At 49.6% G+C, this 18,879-nt stretch overlaps 1 protein-coding gene across 1 annotated transcript in view; it reads left to right on the forward strand.

Annotated features, from left to right (window-relative positions):
• The first annotated feature begins 3,198 nt into the window (after positions 1-3,198).
• NTN1 (netrin 1) overlaps positions 3,199-18,879 on the forward strand; it is a 183,527-nt gene continuing 167,846 nt past the window's right edge. Inside the window, exons 1-2 of the mRNA XM_059996307.1 lie at positions 3,199-3,510; positions 3,968-5,049. Of these exons, the coding sequence (XP_059852290.1) occupies positions 4,032-5,049 (1,018 nt within the window). The 5' untranslated portion in view covers positions 3,199-3,510; positions 3,968-4,031. The remainder of the gene's footprint in view (positions 3,511-3,967; positions 5,050-18,879) is intronic.

An 18,879-nucleotide genomic window follows, 5' to 3' on the forward strand; every position in this document is an offset into this window, starting at 1 on the left:
GTGGCAGGGAGGAGGGTTTTCCCAGAACGTTGTGGACCTCCATGATGCAAGGTGACAGTCCTACCCACCAGGATCCACTGCGGAAGATAAGCTTAGACCTAAGTGATCACAATAAAAGTGGAAAGTGCCCCACCTCCCATACGCACATGCTTCCTGAAGACCACTGACCTAAGCTCGCTGGCGAGGTGCACCCCAGGGAGGATAATTTCGAACTTGCTGCCACACAACGTCCATCAAAAGCTCTGGGACAGAAACAACATAGCAAGAAAAAGCTTCAGAATGCTGGGCAATCCAGTCTTGAAGATACTCCAAAGTAGACCAAGTTGGGTGGGCAGTGAGTGGGGTACCCCAGTGTACCTCTTTCAGACCCATCCTTGTCAGGATGTCTTCCTGACTTGTGTTTTGTTGTGATGCTGTTGGCTTACATTATGGCCCATCACAGAAACCCTCCGAGAGGTTTAGGGATGGTGAGGATGTTTGCTTGTTACCTCACACTGTGTTCTCTTTATGAGGCCCCCCAGGAGAAATTCCTGTCTGATTTTAGTACCAAGAGTAGTAATTCTCTTGAGTAATAGGTCTGTTTTTAACTCATGGACACTTGGAATTGTGTAACTGACATAGTCTCCTTTTCACTTTGGCTGTGGGAAAGCTTAGGGACAAAGTTGTGGCCCACTCCCAGAAGACGAATAGGGCATCCCAGGGAGGGTTTCACCTTTATTCCCATCTCTACTTTGCCTTCCCTCTTGGTTTTTCTCCTCTTAGCTCTCCTTATTTTACTGTACACGATCAAGAACAGGCCAGCAAAAATAAACAAAAATCACCAGTAATCTCACTATCCAGAGATACCCACAATTAGCAATGTTGTCTTTTTATGCATATTTTAAAAACAATAAAAATGAGAGTATACTGTGCCTAGTGTTTTTTGGGGGGCATAGTGTTTTGTAATTTCCTTTTTTCATTTTATAATATGTCACGAACGTCTTTCCATGGGATTAAATGTTCTTCTTTAAATAACTTGAAATTTCTCTGAAGAGCTAGCAATTTAATACTACCAATGAACATTTCTACATCCCCTTACCGTGTGCCTGGTTTTATGTACATTCACATATAAATTTATACGACAGTACACCCATGTAGATGATCTAAGCACAATACTTATGTACACATATTATAAGCTATAATATTCTTATGTGTTAACTCATTTGATGCTCACAACCCTGTGAGATAGAGATTGTTGTCCCCCTTTTACAAATGAGAAAACCAAGGCACAGAAAGATGCAAAACTTGTCAAGGTCACACTCTGGCTCCAAAGCCTGTGCTCCTTGACTGCTGTGTTGCCTTTCAGTACGCCATTGGGATTTCACAGTCCACAGGGTTAAACATTAAAAAAAAAAAGAAACGTTTATCTCCTTCCACCTCACTTTCTAATTTATGTTATTTTGCCTTGTTTTAAGTACCTTGTAAGTCACCTGAAATCCCCCTCTGCCACAAGGCAAGGCATAGATAAATAGTGTGGAGAGTGGTACATGGCACAAGAAGGCAAAGTTAAAATGTTACGCCAGGGGAGGGGATGAGTCCAGGCTGTCCTGCAATGGAGTGGATTTCTTTCTTTGGGCTGCGGTGAACTCCCATCCCTGGAAGTTCACCGCAGCCCAAGGGTGCAGTGAACTAGGGTGGCTGTCTCTCAGGGAGGCTGGGGAAGGCCGTGGTCCAAAGAGACTGAGCTGGGCCAGGCTAGCCCTGAGGCCCCTTTTTAGATTCCCAGAGTTTATGAGAATACCAGTAAGACAAAATGAGGCACTCAATGGAGTGAATGCAGCAAGTCAGCTGTTGGGCCAGAACCAGGACCCTGGGCTTTCAAGCCAGGTCTATTACTAGCTCACTCATCTAAAAGTAACAACCGCAATTCAGTTCCAAACTCTCAGCCCCGTGTATTCTTTTCCCAAAGTGCTTTGGCTGCTGCTGCAAGATGGTCAAAGGATGCTATTACTGTCCTCCCCCTTTTCGTTAAGGTGGCAGAGAAGGAGGCAAGGAGAAGCTGGGTGGCCCCGAGGATGCCCCATGAGACTCGAATTGGGTGGGATTATCCATTTGACAAATGTGAGGAGAGGAAGAAGCCAAGTTTCTATGCCTGGATTTGATGTTTACTAGCTGGCAGATCTTAGGCAAGTTTCTTCACCTCCTGAGACCTCAGTTTCCTCATCTGCAAAATGAAGCTTAATACCTACTCTGCAAAGCTGTTGTGGGCTCCCACAAGATAGTATGGGCCACAGCACCCTTCAACACTGAGCCAGCAAGTACCTACAGGGCTGCCTCTGGATCTGGGGAGGGCTAGGCTGCCCCCAGCCTGAGCCTGACAGAGCCGTCTGGGAGGGGCGTTGGCCAGTGCCCAGGTGCCGTCCCGCTTTTTTCCCTCTTCACCCTCCAGCCCACCACAGCTCCCCGGGCAGGAAAAGGGCAGCTTTCCCGACAGATAGGCCCACCGCACGGTGACAACTGTGGGGAGGGGGGCGGGGGAGCAGCTCTTTCTCTCCGGAGCCCAGGGGCTTCGGGCGGGAGGGGTGAGCCAGCGGAGGCTCCATCTTCCTCGGCTCTTCCTTACGATCCTGGGCTGTCTGCCCACGGGGCACGGCCCTGTGCGCGGTGCCACCGGGGCCATCAGGCCGGGTTAGAGGAAGGCCCGACCCCAGCGCAGCAAAGAAAACAAACACAGATGTGTTTGCCTGGGACCAAGAGGGAGTAAATCGCCCCCTCCCCCCCCCCCCCGGCCTGCGCGCTCCCCCGGGCGTGGGGCCGGCGGAAACCTGCGGGGCTCTCCGCGCAGCGCGGGGCCGGGGCGACGCGGACAGACCGCGGCCGGCCCCTCCTCCCTCCGCGGGGTGCGCGCCGGGCCCAGCCCCCTCTCCGGGGTTTCCCCGGGCGCTCTCCTTGCTTTCCCTTTGTCTCTGCTTCTCCTTCTCGGGCGCCCCGGTTCCCACCCGCTCGTGTCCTCGCTCTCTCCGGGTCCCGGGCCGCTTCCTTTTAACTTTCTTCTTTCCCGGGGTTAAAACTTTGCTAGCGAGCGGGCGGCTGCTCGCCGACGTTATTGGCCGGCGCCCCGCCCGGCGGCCCCGCCCCCCGCCCCCGCGCTCCCCTCCGCCCCCCACTCCTTGCGCGAGTGGCGGCGGCGGCGGCGGCGGCGGCGGAGCCTTCGGGGGCGTGCGTGCGTGTGTGAGTGCGCGCCAGCCAGCGGGAGTGTGTGTGCGCCCCGGGCGCGGGCTGGGCGGCACTCGCACCGCGGCGGGAGCGCCGGGAGCCGGGCGGCCGCGTCGTCACTCGGGCGGGAGAGGCGGCGGCGGCGGCCGGGCCGGGGCTGGGGCAGCGGCGGCCGCGCCGGGCATGGAGCTGGCAAGCCCGCGCTGAGGCAGGGCGCTCCTGCTAGCAGCCAGCGAGAGGCTCTCCGCCGTCCGGCGCGTAGGCTCCCCGGCCGGGGCCGGGCAAACTTTTCTTTCTCTTTTGCCCTCTCCTGAGGTAAAGTCCCGAACGCGGACTCGCCGGCGGGGGTGCGATATGGGACTGCTGAGCGGGACCCCGGGCTGCGGGAGGAGGGTGCTCGGGCCGTGCGGGCTCGGGGGGGCCCACGAGCTGTCCTGCGTCCGAGTTTGGGGTGCTGGCAGGCCGGCCGCGGACGGGCGGACGGGCGCGGGCCGGACCCTCGGGCGGCGTGGAGGCGGCGGCGGGGAAGCCGAGCGATGGCCCGCGGCCCCGGCTCGCCGCCGGCCGGGAAAGAGAGGCGCGGGTGGTGCGGGCTTGGGGCCCCCGGATTCGCCTGCCCCCCCGGGACGCGGAGGAGCGAGGCGGGAGTTCGTTCGGCCGCGGGCTTGGTGCGGGGGAAGCCGGGCACTCGCCCGCGCCCCCGCTCGCCGTCCCGCCGGGGGGTGGAGGGCGCGGGGCGGCCTGGCTGAGCGCGGCTCCTCTCTCTCCGCAGGCGCCTTCTGCGGCGGGCGGACCGACTCCTCGGCGCGGCGGGGCCGGGGCAGGCTGGACGCAGCATGATGCGCGCAGTGTGGGAGGCGCTGGCGGCGCTGGCGGCGGTGGCGTGCCTGGTGGGCGCGGTGCGCGGCGGGCCCGGGCTCAGCATGTTCGCCGGCCAGGCGGCGCAGCCCGACCCCTGCTCGGACGAGAACGGCCACCCGCGCCGCTGCATCCCGGACTTTGTCAACGCGGCCTTCGGCAAGGACGTGCGCGTGTCCAGCACCTGCGGCCGGCCCGCCGGGCGCTACTGCGTGGTGAGCGAGCGCGGCGAGGAGCGGCTGCGCTCCTGCCACCTCTGCAACGCGTCGGACCCCAAGAAGGCGCACCCGCCCGCCTTCCTCACGGATCTGAACAACCCGCACAACCTGACGTGCTGGCAGTCCGAGAACTACCTGCAGTTCCCGCACAACGTCACGCTCACGCTGTCGCTCGGCAAGAAGTTCGAGGTGACCTATGTGAGCCTGCAGTTCTGCTCGCCACGGCCCGAGTCTATGGCCATCTACAAGTCCATGGACTACGGGCGCACGTGGGTGCCCTTCCAGTTCTACTCCACTCAGTGCCGCAAGATGTACAACCGGCCGCACCGTGCGCCCATCACCAAGCAGAACGAGCAGGAGGCCGTGTGCACCGACTCGCACACCGACATGCGCCCGCTCTCGGGCGGCCTCATCGCCTTCAGCACGCTGGACGGGCGGCCCTCGGCGCACGACTTCGACAACTCGCCCGTGCTGCAAGACTGGGTAACGGCCACCGACATCCGCGTGGCCTTCAGCCGCCTGCACACGTTCGGCGACGAGAACGAGGACGACTCAGAGCTGGCGCGCGACTCGTACTTCTACGCCGTGTCCGACCTGCAGGTGGGCGGCCGCTGCAAGTGCAATGGCCACGCGGCCCGCTGCGTGCGCGACCGCGACGACAGCTTGGTGTGCGACTGCAGGCACAACACGGCCGGCCCGGAGTGCGACCGTTGCAAGCCCTTTCACTACGACCGGCCCTGGCAGCGCGCCACAGCCCGTGAGGCCAACGAGTGCGTGGGTGAGTGGGGCACCGCGGGGACGTGGGCGGCGGGCGGGGCCCCGGGCGGCTGCTCCCGGGCCTCGCGACCGAAGGTTCCCGAGGATCGCCCGCTTCGTTGATGTGGTGGGGATGGTGGGAGGCGCGTACGTGGAAATCCTGCACCGCGGAGCGCAGAGAGCTGGTCCGCTCGCGCTCGTGGCGCCGGCCGTGGACGCTCGGGTTTGCGTTCACTGCGCTGTGCGAAGCCAAGATGCGGGGAGGGGGCTTTGCAGAAAATTTGCCGACCGGTCCCCCTAACCCCAGATCCAAAGGCACACACTCTGTGCCTTCCCCTCAGTTTGGCGGGACCCTGGCGTCCACCTCCGCCCCACCCCCCCTCCCCTAGGGCTGCAGCTGCGCGCGCTGTTGGGGAACCCGGCCCGGTTCCCGGGAAGTTCCAGCTCCACGACCACAAATCCCTTGGGAGATGGCAAAGGGTTTTGCAGTTTGGGGCCAATTCGGTACACGGCGACTGTCATTCCTGCGTCCTCCATTTGTCTTTTATGGTTTGAAAATAGATATATATTTTTCTTTTGGACAGCCTGTTTGTGTTAGCAAAAGAATGATGTGATTTAAATTAATTACTATCTACAGATTACAAAAGAGAGTTCACTAATTATTTTAAACTAATTCAATCCCGCTCCAAAAAAGAAGTATACCAGATTTTTTTGTTGTTGTTAGCGTCAGGGTTCGGTGAAATTAAACAGTTCCGAATTAACTAAGGGCCCAGATTCTCGATTTCATGGCGTTTCAGTTCCTGAAAGAGAAATCTGACAAAACCGGCACTGGTGGATACTGGTTGGAAATGAGGCTTTAAAAAAAAAAAAAAAAAAAGGATCCGTTCTGTTTCTGAATCATACGACTTTGCTGCTGTAGAAACTCTGCGGCATCAGTTTCTCCCCAGGAGGACAAAAAAAAAAAAAAAGGAGGGGAAAGGTAGTAAGACCATACTCTGCTTTTCTAGTATGAGATGTAAATGCCCAAATCTCATGTTTTATTTTAATGAAAATCATCAACGTCAATCGTCAATATAGTTGGTCAGTACGCCCTTGGGTGTTCATCTTGCGTGGAATATAGATGTTTCCTCCCCCTCCCCCCAGCCCCACACAGCCGGTGTGAGTCTCTTCAATTGCTTCGGCCTCTGAGGCACATTACAAAGTTTGCTGGTCCCCACAAACACACGTTTTGAGGTCTGGTTCTGATTAATTGTGTCATGTTGTTGTCGAATAGTTTGTGCCTCATGACTCTGGATGTAGACTTTTGGAATGGAAAACATGTTTTGGAAAAGCCCGGTCGGCGCTGAGGCCCAGGCAGGCATCCTGGTCTGAAGAGGGCTGTTCTCCTGTTGCGTGGCGGGGCCTCCATCTTTGCATTCCAAGTGTACGCTTTTGCAGACCTAATTGTCCTTCCCCCTCCTTTAAGGGACGGAACTGGTTGCCTGTTGGAAGAGACTTTTCAGGATTCGGTGGCGAGATAGTGGTTACACCCCGGCTTAGTCGTCTTGGAGAATTAAAACTCCTTTGATCTGCTCCATTCCTTCAGAACTGTTGGTTTTTCCCATTTCTTCTCTTTCTTCTCCCCTTTCCTCTTTTCTTTTCTTCCTTTTGTGCGTAAAAACCTTTTATTGCGATTTAAAAGGCCTCCCAGGGTTTTGCTATCAGTTTTAGTATGTATGTGCATATGAAAGATAACTTCTCATTGTCACCAGCAGGGTCTGATTGGAAAAAACACAAGTGAATACATCGAGGCAGATAAACTGGCTATGACGGTAGCATTTTACTGGCTTGAAGATTCCTCTTAGCAGGGGTGGTATTGTTCAGATACCACCCACCCCCACCTCTCCCTGTCAGTTTATGTAACCCGCAATTGTTATAACAATGGCCATGTACTTGAAATAATTTCTATAGTCGAGGATTTTGTCTTTTGACCAAAGCACTAACTCTGTGCACAAATTGGATTGACCGGGTTTTTTTTTTTTTTTAAACCAAATTGAGCAATCAACATGTTAACTAATGTGATTAGTAAGCCTTTTTGTTCAAAAAGTTTAATTAGGCCTAATAAGTACATAATCTACATGACAAATAATCGGCTAGCAATATTTTCTGGTTTTTACTGAAGTTATTTTAATTCTCAGTAGTTAAAGTATCTTTAAATCTTGCCAATTATTCAGTCATCTCATAAAAGCCAAGCCAATTCAACGATGTTAAAGTTATTTATAGTTTCCTTTTTGAATAGATGTTCTGATACCTTGTAGATATAACCTCGGGAATGTCAGGTTGACTTCCCATAAAGTCTTAATTGAAGTCTTAGTGATTTTTCCATCATTCCGCAAAAGAGAAAGCCAGCAAAGACAATTTAGAAGTGATTTACAATTAAAGGTCGAGCTTTTTATGAAAAGGCCCTGAAGTGGAGATATGTGAATGAATTAGTATTTGACAGGTGTTCTGAGACACTACAGGGCACTGTGCTAGGAAAAAGCATTAATGAATCCTTCAAACACTAACTTTTGTACTCTCAGCGGCTCAGATTTTTTTCCCCAACATAATCCCATCTTGTGAATTTCACACTGTTGACATATTAAGTCAAGCTACCCAGATTATTTACAACTAAGGCAAAGTCTATTTTTAATTCTCAAAATGAGTTTTGATTAAAAATGAAGCATTATCACGGTCTTTGCCTTTCTAAAATAAAAAGACATGACATAATAAAGTGGCATCGTTCCCTAGGTTAACCCTCTCATCCCCGCTCCCTCCCCCAGTCCTAAAACTTGGAAAAAAGTCGATATTACTGTTTGACTAAATGGTTCTACACAGGGCAGAGGTGCTTTCGGTTTACTAAGAAATGCATATATCCTGTCGGTTTTCTTTGGTCCAACTTTCTTTTTGGGGTTGTTTCAAGGTTAAGTTCTCTATGGAATAAACATGAACTTTTGTAAGGTCCAATTTTATTTTAAATGCAATTTTGGACTTCTTCCGGAGAAGAAAAAACCCAAAACAATATGAAAGAGAAGACTATGTATAACGTTACGGCCTCGACAGCTCTCCGTGGAATAACTAAATACTTTCTTCCGCCCATATGTATCAGCAGCGTTCACATGCTCTTACACACATGTGCATTTATATTCATTGTGTAAAGAAGCATCCGTGCGTGGTGGTGGGGGGTGTACGTTCAAGAGAAAATGCATGAACAGTTTTAAACCACCTGGGTTGCTAGGCCCTTTTACCCCTCTTCCTTTTTTTTAAAAAAGAGCATCTGAAGACCATATTGTGTTTCATAAATTATTGACATCAGTTTTAATCAGTGTCCCCCTGACGTCGGAGCTGTGTTAGTATTTAGTGCCTGACGAAGCATGCTGTTTAATCTTACTGTGGGGATGTCAGCATGAACCCCTGCCTGGTTTGTGACAGGGTGAGCTTATGAAAACTCGTTTTGCGACTCACTCTATGGCTTGGCGTTGCCCAGCTGAAACCCAAAACCCACACAAAAGACGTCTCTGCAAGATGAGCACCGTGCTGGGCTGGCCTCCTATGGTCATGGGTACCTGCAACATAATGCTCGTAATTGTTTAAACATGGCTTTGGGAAGGGGTTCCTCAGGCTGTAAATGGCCCTGGTGCTCGGGCCTACCATCATCTTCCCCGGCAGGAGAGGGAGGTTATGTGGGAGGCGTTGCCCTGAGAAATCTAATGCCCCGATAAAGACTCTTGCAAAATCAGAAGGCTAAAGTGATTTGCTGCCCAGTCTGGTACATAGGGATAGATAAGTGAATGCTTTTAGAGTCCTAGTAATATTATTGTCATAATAATTACATAATGTAATCATAATGTTAATTATGATTAACCCTCAGTAATCATAATGTTAATTATGATTAACCCTTGAGGGCTTATTTTTTGCCAAACACTCAGATTAATTTAGTCATTTAATCACTGTGACTATGTTAATAATAGGCCCTATCATTGTCCTTATTTTACAGAGGAGGAAACCATAACTGAGAGATATTAAATGGTTTACCCAAAGCCACATAGCTAGTAGGTGGTGGAGCTAAGACTCCAGTCAGATGCTTTGTGCTTGGTTTTATTGCATCCTCTGTGCTGCCTCCCCGTAGAACGGATGGATGGATAAATGCACGGCAGTTACATGTACAGGCCAACCTCAGAGATATCGCGGGTTCAGTTCCAGACCGCGGCAATAAGGCGAGTCACACGAATTTCTCGGTTTCCCAGTGCCTGTGAAAGTTGTTCACGCCATACTGTAGTCTATCAAGTGTGCAATAGCATTATGTCTAAAAGAATGTACGTACCTTAATTAAAAAATACCTCATGGCTAACAAATGCTAACCATCGTCTGAGCCTTCTGAGAGTCAGAGATCACCGATGACAGATCACCATAGCACATATAATAATAATGAAAAAGTTTGAAATATTGCAAAGAATGACCAAAATGTGACACAGAGGTATGAAGTGAGCAAATGCTGTTGCAAAAACAGCGCCAACAGACCTGCTCGAGGCTGGGTTGCCTCACACCTTCAAGTTGTAAGAAACACAATATCTGCGAAGTTCAGTAAAGCAAAGTGCAGTAAAGTGAGGTCTGCCGGTAGAGGAGAATTCGAGGAGACTAGTCAGAACAGCCTGTTACCTAGCAAGCTTGTTACCTCTTGCTAGAATTGGAGGTGTGTTGTATTGCATGACATTGTGTCACATGATATCATATATCATACTCATATTTATTATGTTCATACATATTTAAATATGAAATTGTATATAAGAAGTCGTCCTTGATTGTAGCCATCAGGCCTAGTGGGAGCTGGGAGTTGTTTTTTTTTTTTTTTTTTGCGGTACGCGGGCCTCTCACTGTTGTGACCTCTCCCGTTGCGGAGCACAGGCTCCGGACGTGCAGGCTCAGCGGCCATGGCTCACGGGCCCAGCCGCTCCGCGGCATGTGGGATCTTCCCGGACCGGGGCACAAACCCGTGTCCCCCGCATCGGCAGGCGGACTCTCAACCACTGCGCCACCAGGGAAGCCCGGAGCTGAGAGTTTTTAGGAATGTAAGTGAAGAGGGTTTAAGCACCTTTGTGTGGGTTCTCAGCGTGCACAGGTGTTGCTTATGGCCAAGTCTTTCTTTTTTTCTTTTCTTTTTTTTTTTTTTTACTTTTTGGCCGCGCCGAGCAGCATGTGGGATCTTAGTTCCGGACCAGGGATCGAACCTGCACTGGAAGCGCGGAGTCTAAACCACTGGACCTCCAGGGAAGTCCTGGCCAAGTCTTTCTTGATTTCAGGGCCCATGATCCCTCTCAAAGGTGGTGGAAGAGAGCTCGTAATCAGAAAATCCTTTCTAAGAAGCCCTTCTCCTTTGTCCCTAGGGTTCAGTATCCTGTTGTTTCTCTGGAACACACTGAAAAAAGTCTAGGAAGTGACTAGGGAGTGTTGTTGTTAAAGAGGGGGGTTTAGTGGCGTATCCTTGTTGCTGGCGTGGTGCTGGTCGGTGCCGGGCATGTGTGTCAGTGGCACAGGACTGTCATTTATCGCTGTTGGCCCCGTGGCGGCTGGAGTGAGGGTCTCTGCTGGGGTCCTCATTAGCACCTGGTGGGCCTGGAGGCTGCTCCCCGCTCTACCCGGAGAAGCCAGACAGAGTCGTGTCAAGGTGCACCTTCTGGGGTGCGTCTGTGCCTTTCCAAGGCTTTGCCAAGGTCTCCTTTGGCCCTGCCCAGACTTCTCCCTGACTTCCTTCTCCTGTAGAAAAATGAGATCCTCGGAAAAGTATTTGAGACTTTATGGCCAGAGTAAACATTGGAAAGGCAGTGGGTTGAAATTCAGATGTTCCCTGGAAGGAATCCCCTCATTTTCTGCTCACAGCTGGTATCGATATTTCCTTCTTGAGATGAGTTGTGCTTTTCATTAAGTAAATTTTTTGTCTTGGGATTAAACCAACATTGTATTCTTAATAGACTTTTATGTTTACACTTCAAAAGTCCACTGGGTTGTTATTCGTGTTATCTTGATGGCTTCCACAGCGTCTGCTATGCACACTGGCCTCACCAAAATAAATGGCTCTCTAGGGAACTGGATTATAAAACGGTCTTATCTGTCGATGCTCTAGTACGGGTATTTTGTGAGCCAGTATTTTTTTTTTCTCTTCCTTTCAGAAGTGATAATCATACCTTGGGTTTCTGCAGTGCCTTTCATTAGAGGAAGACTGGAGGTCTCGGAGAGCTTTTGAAATGCTCAGGTTTTAAGCCTAATACTTGCAGAGTGGCCTACAGCATTTTGCCTGTCATCTGGAAAGACACACATCAGCCCTTGTGGTCTCCGAAGCCTCGGAAGATGTGGCATTGGTTTGGGCGGCCCAGGAGTTAGAATGCCTGTCCGGGGGGTGTTGGGTTGCATCCTGAAGGCAGACCACAAACCCCTACTAAGTGCCAGGCATCGTACTAGGTGCTTTACATGTGCTTTATGTCAGTGAATCAGATTTCCACGAAGGAAGCCTTTCGAAACCTGATGTCGCTGCCACCAAAGGGCAGTTTTTACACAAACAAAACTGAATGTAGACGGGGTACATCTTGGCTCGTTCAGTGGCGCTGTTGCATACACAGAGAGCAAGGGGTATCAGTGGCACTTGTTTCGAGGACTGATCACATAAAAGCCATGTCCTATTGTAACCATCTCCGAGGGATGGTTCCGAACGGTGCCTGAAATCATTGAGCTGCCTGCGACAGTCCTTGGACACGGGGCTATCTGCCCCCACGCTGTCTGCTGTCTTGAGGTTTGATGTGTACAGCACGTGGGGAGTTCAGGATCGCATTTCTGTGGTCTTATTTCAAAAATGTAGCTCTCTTATAAACTCGGAATTAGATTTTCATTTGCCTTTGGAACATTATATAATTTATGTGAATTTCCCCTAAGTCAGAAGGCAGAGACCCATTCCACTTGTCAGTTCCTTGCCTGTAGAGATACTACTTCCTTCCCATCCCCAGGTCCTGGGAGGCCTTGGCTGGGTGTGTGTTCAGCCCTGACTATATTATTTTGTGCTAGTTCTGCTCTCTGACAGAGAGAGGGGACTGTGGTCATGGGATGGATGAGAAGTGAAATGCCTCTTGTCCGAGCCTTTTCCAACATTTAAGCGCCTGCCCCGAGCCTCCTTTGCGATGGATGTTTCTATCTGCTGCATCCACTGGCACTCAGAGAACAAGGGAAGATGTCATCAAGGAGACAGGTGTACCAGTTGTTCAGAAGTAGTGCCAAGGAATGGAGAAGTGTGGTCTGCCTTTGCCTCTGGCGGGGTCATTCCTGGAGATCCTGAGTCTTCTGCCATCAGGGTCATTGTATTAGCTAGAGGTAAGGTCATAATCACGTTGCAGTGCATTTGTGCATATAAAGACGATCCAGAAGAAAGATTTCCTTGTAGGTGTGGCGGGCTTCTAGGTTATTTGAAGGGGTGAGTGGTTTTTCAGAGGTCAAAGTAAATTTGTTGGGTGAGAACCTTGAAAGGTAGAAAGTAACACTGAGAGGAACAGAAAGGTCACTATATCAACTGATAATCAATGAATCCTCCCAACCCAGCCTAGAAGGAGGCTCTAGAAGGCTGTCTCTGGGGGGGATTCAGGACTAGCCCATGTAAGATGTGCGAGGTATCAGCCTTCTGTGCAGGTGGTCCAGTCTTAGTTGAGGGCCCATTCATGCCCCTTCCTGGCTGGTGCTATGGTTAGATTTCCTAAATTTTCCCTGGTCCTTTACTGCCTCCAGATAAGAGAGACTTTTGGTTGTCATGTCCAATTTTTCACACATTCCAGAGGCTCCACACCAAAGTTAGACCATCTGTAGGACCGCAGGCACCTTTAAAGGGGCTGGGTTTGAATAAATGAGTGTTAGGTAACAAGGAAATAAGGTAGATTCTCTTTTAGTTTCCTGAGCACCAGTATGTTGCATTACGTCCCATATTTGATGGAACATCCCAAAGGGATGGACACTTCCCACTGCCTGATTATGGTTGTTGCGGCTTCTGATTTCATCTGTTCCTGCTTGGAGTGGCTGTGGTGAGTACTTGGCAAACGCATCACCCCTTTCCAATTCTGAAACCAGGGCAGACATCACTAATCAATCACATCACTCTTTTCTCCTAAGTCCAGAAATGGTCTTAGGGTATTAGACTCCTTTTCAATATAATACCCTAGGCAGCCGTTACTCCTTAGAGTTAGCCTAGGAGATAAAAACTAAGACAGTTTTGGTCCTGGGAGACCTTCCCCTGCTCCCCCAGCCTGCAGGCAGAGAAGTACACTGTAAGTGGACGTTTCTGGAGCAATCAGTGGTCAGGTGACTCTGTTGGGTCTGAGGATGTAAAGCAGTGGGAAGTGATGCCCTCCCCGCAGGTGGGATGCAGCCTCATCGGGCCTGAGGCTCTTCCCACCCTAGAAGTCGGGCCCTGGACCCCACACCAGGTCTGCGTGGCATCGGGAGACAGAACTCTACACAGGCAAGGGCTCTGCTTACATTTGGGCTGACACAGAAAGTGCTGAACGATAACAGCGCCAGTCCCGGCATGAAAAAGGAAACACATTGTGTTTACAGATACGGAGCTTGGCCTCCGAAACGAGAAAGTACCTTTGGATCGGGTGCCCCAGGGCAGGGCTGTTGGACGGCGGCCCCCCTGCTTTGAGTCCTGCGGCCAACGCGTTTCCTCTCTCCGCAGCCAGACCTAAGAGGTGGGCAGGTCGATCGAAGCCAACTCTTTCTTCCCAGACCCAGCCCTGTCTCACTCCACAGCTCAGAGCTGGGGAGAATTCATTGTGAGAAAGTGCTCGACCTGCCCAGCTACCACGAGGAAGGAAATTGCTTCTCACTCCAATCCACAGAAACCCATGGGGCTTAAACCAGGAGTGGGGGCAGATCTGCCATCATTGTTACCCAGACATGCCAGGGGAGAATGGGACTGGACATCCTCTGTATTTCTCACCCCAGTTTGTTGTTGGAACCGAGGTGAGGGAGCTGTTTCTTGTTTTATCTGATTTTATTTGTTTTTTGTATTTTGGCCACGCCGTGCGGCACGCGGGATGATTCCCCAACCAGGGATCAAACCTGGGCCTCCGCAGTGGAAGTGCCGAATCCTAAGCACTAGGCCGCCAGGGAATTCCCTGTTTCTTGTTTTAAATCGAAGGTGTCTGCGGAAGAATGTGACCCACGTTGAAGTGGAAAGCAAGCTCTGATTTTCCTGCTGCATAGAAATGGTTCAGTTCTAAAATCAAGATCAGAGAGCACAGCGTTCTACTGAATAATATATGAAATACCAAGATGTGTGTATTAGGCGCTATGGTTGAGAGAACCCACCTCCAGCTTCAGACTGCTTGGGTTGAAGTCCTGGCTCCACCCTTGCAGTGTGACCTTGGGCGTGTTATTGAAGTTCTTAGTGCTTTCAATGCCTTCTGTGCCCTGGGGGGCTCCACTGAAGACCATGCTGGTATATGGGGTACAGTGCCGAGTGAGAGGGGCCCTTGCATTGTGTTAGGGAGGGGGCTCAGAAGAGGGGCATAAGAAGGAGACCCCGGAGGCAGGGTGCTCCTTCTAGACTAGGGGCTTTCTTTTTTCTTTTTACTTAAAAAAATTTTTTTTTAATTGAAGCATAGTTGCTATACAATATTATATAAGTTACAGGTGTACGAATAGTGAGTCACAATTTTAAAGGTTATATTCCATTTGTAGTTATTATAAAATACTGGCTATGTTCCCCATGTCGTACAAGATATCCTTGTAGCTTATTTTATAACTAATAATATGTACCTCTTAATCCCTCACCTCCAAATTGCCCCTCCCCTTCCCTCTCCCCACTGGTAACCACTAGTTTGTTCTCTATATCTGTGAGTCTGCTTCTTATTTGTTTTGTTTCGTTATATTCACTAGTTGGTTGTATTTTTTTAGATTCCACATATAAGGGATCTCATACAGTATTTGTCTTTCTCTGTCTGGCTTATTTCACTTAGCACGATGCCCTCCAAGTCCATCCATGTTGCTGCAAATGGCAAAATTTCATTCTTTTCTATGGCTGAGTAATATTCCATTGTATGTATACATATATTTATTCATCTATCTGGTGATGGACACTTAGGTTGCTTCCATACCTTGGCAATTGTAAATAATGCTGCTATGAGCATTGGGGTGCGTGTATCTTTTCAAATTAGTGTTTTTGGGTTTTTTGGATATATACCCGGGAGTGGCGTTCCTGGGTTATAGGGTAGTTCTACTTTTGGTTTTTTGAGAAACCTCTATACTGTGTTCTACAGTGACTGCACCAATTTACATTCCCACCAACAGTGTACAAGGGTTCCCTTCTCTCCACATCCTCGCTGACACTTGTCATTTGTGTTCTTTTTGATGATAACCATTCTGGCAGGTGTGAGGCGATAGCTCATGGTGGTTCTGATTTCCATTTCCCTGATGATTAGCGCCGTTGAGCATCTTTTCACGTACCTGTCGGCCACCTGCATTTCCTCTTTGGAAAAATTAGACTTGGGGCTCTTTATCAGCACCCTCACTACTGCCATGCTCTGTTCGAAACATTCTGCAAATATTATCTTGTTTAGTCCTCATAACAGCCTTATGAGGTGGGTTCTGTTATGAGTATAATTAAGTCAGTTTCTTCACTGAAGTATAACATAATGTACAGAAAAGCACACGAATGCTTAGTGCACAGCTCAGAACTGTTTATGATGGTAGACACACCTGCATAACCAGCACCCCAGATGCTGCCGAGGGCCCCTCCAGTCACCACGCCCCTTACCCGCCATGCGTTGAATTGACTGTTTTTGAACTTCACGTAAATGGAGTCATATCCTGGCGGCTTAGGCTCAAGTAGTACGTTTGTGGAATTTATCCATGGGTGGTAGTAGTTTTATTCGTTTTCATTGCTATGCTGTAGTGTTCCGTGATACCCATGGATAAATTTATTTATTTGTTCCATTTACGGTGGACGTTTGGGTTGTTTCCACATTTTAGCTGTTAAAAATAGTGCTGCCGTGGCTGTAGTTACCCATGTCTTTTGATGCCTATTTGAATGCATTTCTGTTGGGGATGTGTCTAGAAGTGGAATCTCGTGCCCTAGGGTAGGTATCCGTTCAGCTCTAGTACATTGTGTTTATCCGTTGGTCACACGTTTTGTAGAAAGCGGTCGTACACGTTTACATTTATGCACCATTTTGCAGGTGAAAAAATGGGGCACGCACAGGGTACATGCCTCGCCCAGGGTCTCACAGCCGGCAGTGGTGGAGTTGGGGTTAGAATCTAGGCAGTGTGGTTCTGGCGTCTTGTTTTCCACCACTGTGCCTGACTGCCTGTCTCTTTCACCTGTATGTACCCTGTCAAGGAAAACCGTTAATACTGGGGGCAAAGGTGACTTTGGGCCAGTCCCTTCACTTGTCTGGGCCTTGGTTTTCTCTTCTGTAAAATGAGGGGTTGGGCCACAAAGACCATCTTGAGCACTCACATTTCTGTGCCCCAGTGGACGCACCTCCTTCCTGAGGACTTTTCCCAGCTACGTGACCCACCCCTTCCGTTCCCGTCTCCACCAGAGGCAGCTCTACAGTGTGAGCGATGTTATTTCCCACCACCTCCATTCCACTGGGGTGCCCTCAGGAGACCGCGCAGGCTCTGATTGGAGGACTCACTTGGGCCTGCCCTTCAGGACTTCCTGGAATTTCCAGGAAGGGGGAGGGGGAGACATGGGACCTTTGTTCCATCTTTGCCCTCTGGCATGTCAGCCACCCAGCCTTCTCTCTTCAGTCACGCGTGTTCAGCTGAATGAACGTTCACAAAATCAACTCACTTGTGTAACTAGCGCAGCCATCAAGACATAAGACATTTCCAGAGGGCCTCGTCATGCCTTTCACGCCCCCACCGCATTGTGTAGCCACCATCTTGACTGCTAACACCATAGATTTCGTTTTGCCTGTTCTCGAACGTCACATCCGTGAAATCAGACTGTGTGTTTTCTTCAGCACCTGGCTTCTTTTGCTCAGCAGTATTTCCTCGTAAGTAGTCGTAATCATAACTTATCCTCTGGTCCTTTTTAGTTTGATGGGTGAGCGCAGTTTCTTGGAGATACTGATCCTTCTGCTTGTTCAGTCTGCGCACCTTTGCTCATGGTGAATGACTTTCCTCGTGTGTTTGGCACTGACGGTGAGCTTTTCTTTATCTGGGATTTTGTGGAATTCCCACGGGTCTTAGTTCTGGAAATGTCCCTTCTGAGTGATTTTGCATTTGATTTTGCCAGACATCCTGGAGGTATCATTGGCTTGGGACCGCTTTTTCCATTAATTAATTATCTTAGAAATTCCTCTATCAAATGAGGAGTATGTATTTTGATTCCAATCGTTTTCAGACCTGGGGTTTCATTTTCTCACCGAAGACTCTTTCTCCCTTTACTCAGGAGTTTTGAGGGGACTTCCCCGGTGGTCCAGTTGTTAAGAAGCCGCCTTCCAATGCATGGGATGTAGGTTGGATCCCTGGTCGGGGAACTAAGATCCCACATGCCGCAGGGCAGCTAAGCCCGTGCACCACAACTAGAGAAGCCTGTGTGCTGCAGTGAAGATCCCGCATGCCGCAACTAAGACCTGACACAGCCAAAAAAAAAAAAAAAAAAAAAGTTTTGGGTAGAGACACACTTGTGCTGTCAGATTTTTAGTCCCCTTTTCACTTAGGGTGCATTTGGAAGGTCCAGGCTTTTGCCACCTGGATTACTGACCCTAATGGGTCTCCCTGCCTCTATCCTTGTCCCCCAAGCTCTTACTGGTAGTTCCCTCTGCCCAGATATCCCAATGGATGGCTTCCCTGACTCCTTCAAATCTTTGGTCAGCTGTCATTCCTCAGTGCAGCCTGACTATCCTATTTAATGATCCTAAAATAGCCCCCTCATCCGTGTCTGTCTGTCTCTTTCAAACACACACACACTCACAAACACACACACTTATACTTCTCGTCACCTTTACCCTGCGCTACTTTCTCCTTTCTTCCCCCCACAATGCTTATATCCTTCTGACATACTATGGGGTTGGCCAAAAAGTTTGTTTGTTTTTTTCTGTAAGATCTTACGAAAAACCCAAATGAACTTCTTGGCCAGCCCAATATTTGATTTCGTTATCTATTGTGTTTATTAACTATCTTCGCATCCTGCCACTTGCTCTGTTCTAAGGCACTTGTTAATTTACATAAGGGCAGGAATCCTTGTCTCTTGTTCACAGGGAGCCTGGCATATAGTAGGTGCTCATTAAATATGGTGAAGAAAAAGAATGCAAGGCCTCCTTTCTAACTCCTGGCCTTTTAAGACCCAGGGTCTCATCTCATGTGTGCAGGTGTTAAAAACTCAAGGCCAAAGCCATTAAGGCCTGTCTCCAGGTCTGATAGCCAGTCTTCCTTTCCCCTTATCTCTCTCCTCCTTCCCTTCCCTCCTTACTCACAAACACCCCATGGTTCCTCCAGCACTTGGGGATTTCCTTTTATTGCTTGTGAGATATACCATGCATTACATATTCTTAAAAATTATTTTCATCTAGTATTTCTGCAGTGGTCGGGCGTCTGCATTAGCTCAGTATACCTTGTTGCCAGAACTCAAAGTCCTATCTTTTAATCTTCGTCCACCTGGAATTAATTGTGACATATGGTGTGAGGTAAGGATCCCTTTTTTTCCAGCAAACATTTAGCCAGTTATTCAATGACAGTTGCTGAAAAAAAATTATTCTCAGCCATTTGAGATGCCATATTATTAAATGCTTAAGTATTATATAAACTTGGATCTATTTTCCAGATTTCCCATTTTGTTTCACTGATCTCT

The sequence above is a fragment of the Delphinus delphis genome, chromosome 19 (assembly GCF_949987515.2).
Source record: "Delphinus delphis chromosome 19, mDelDel1.2, whole genome shotgun sequence".
NCBI classification, from domain to species: Eukaryota; Metazoa; Chordata; class Mammalia; order Artiodactyla; family Delphinidae; genus Delphinus; species Delphinus delphis.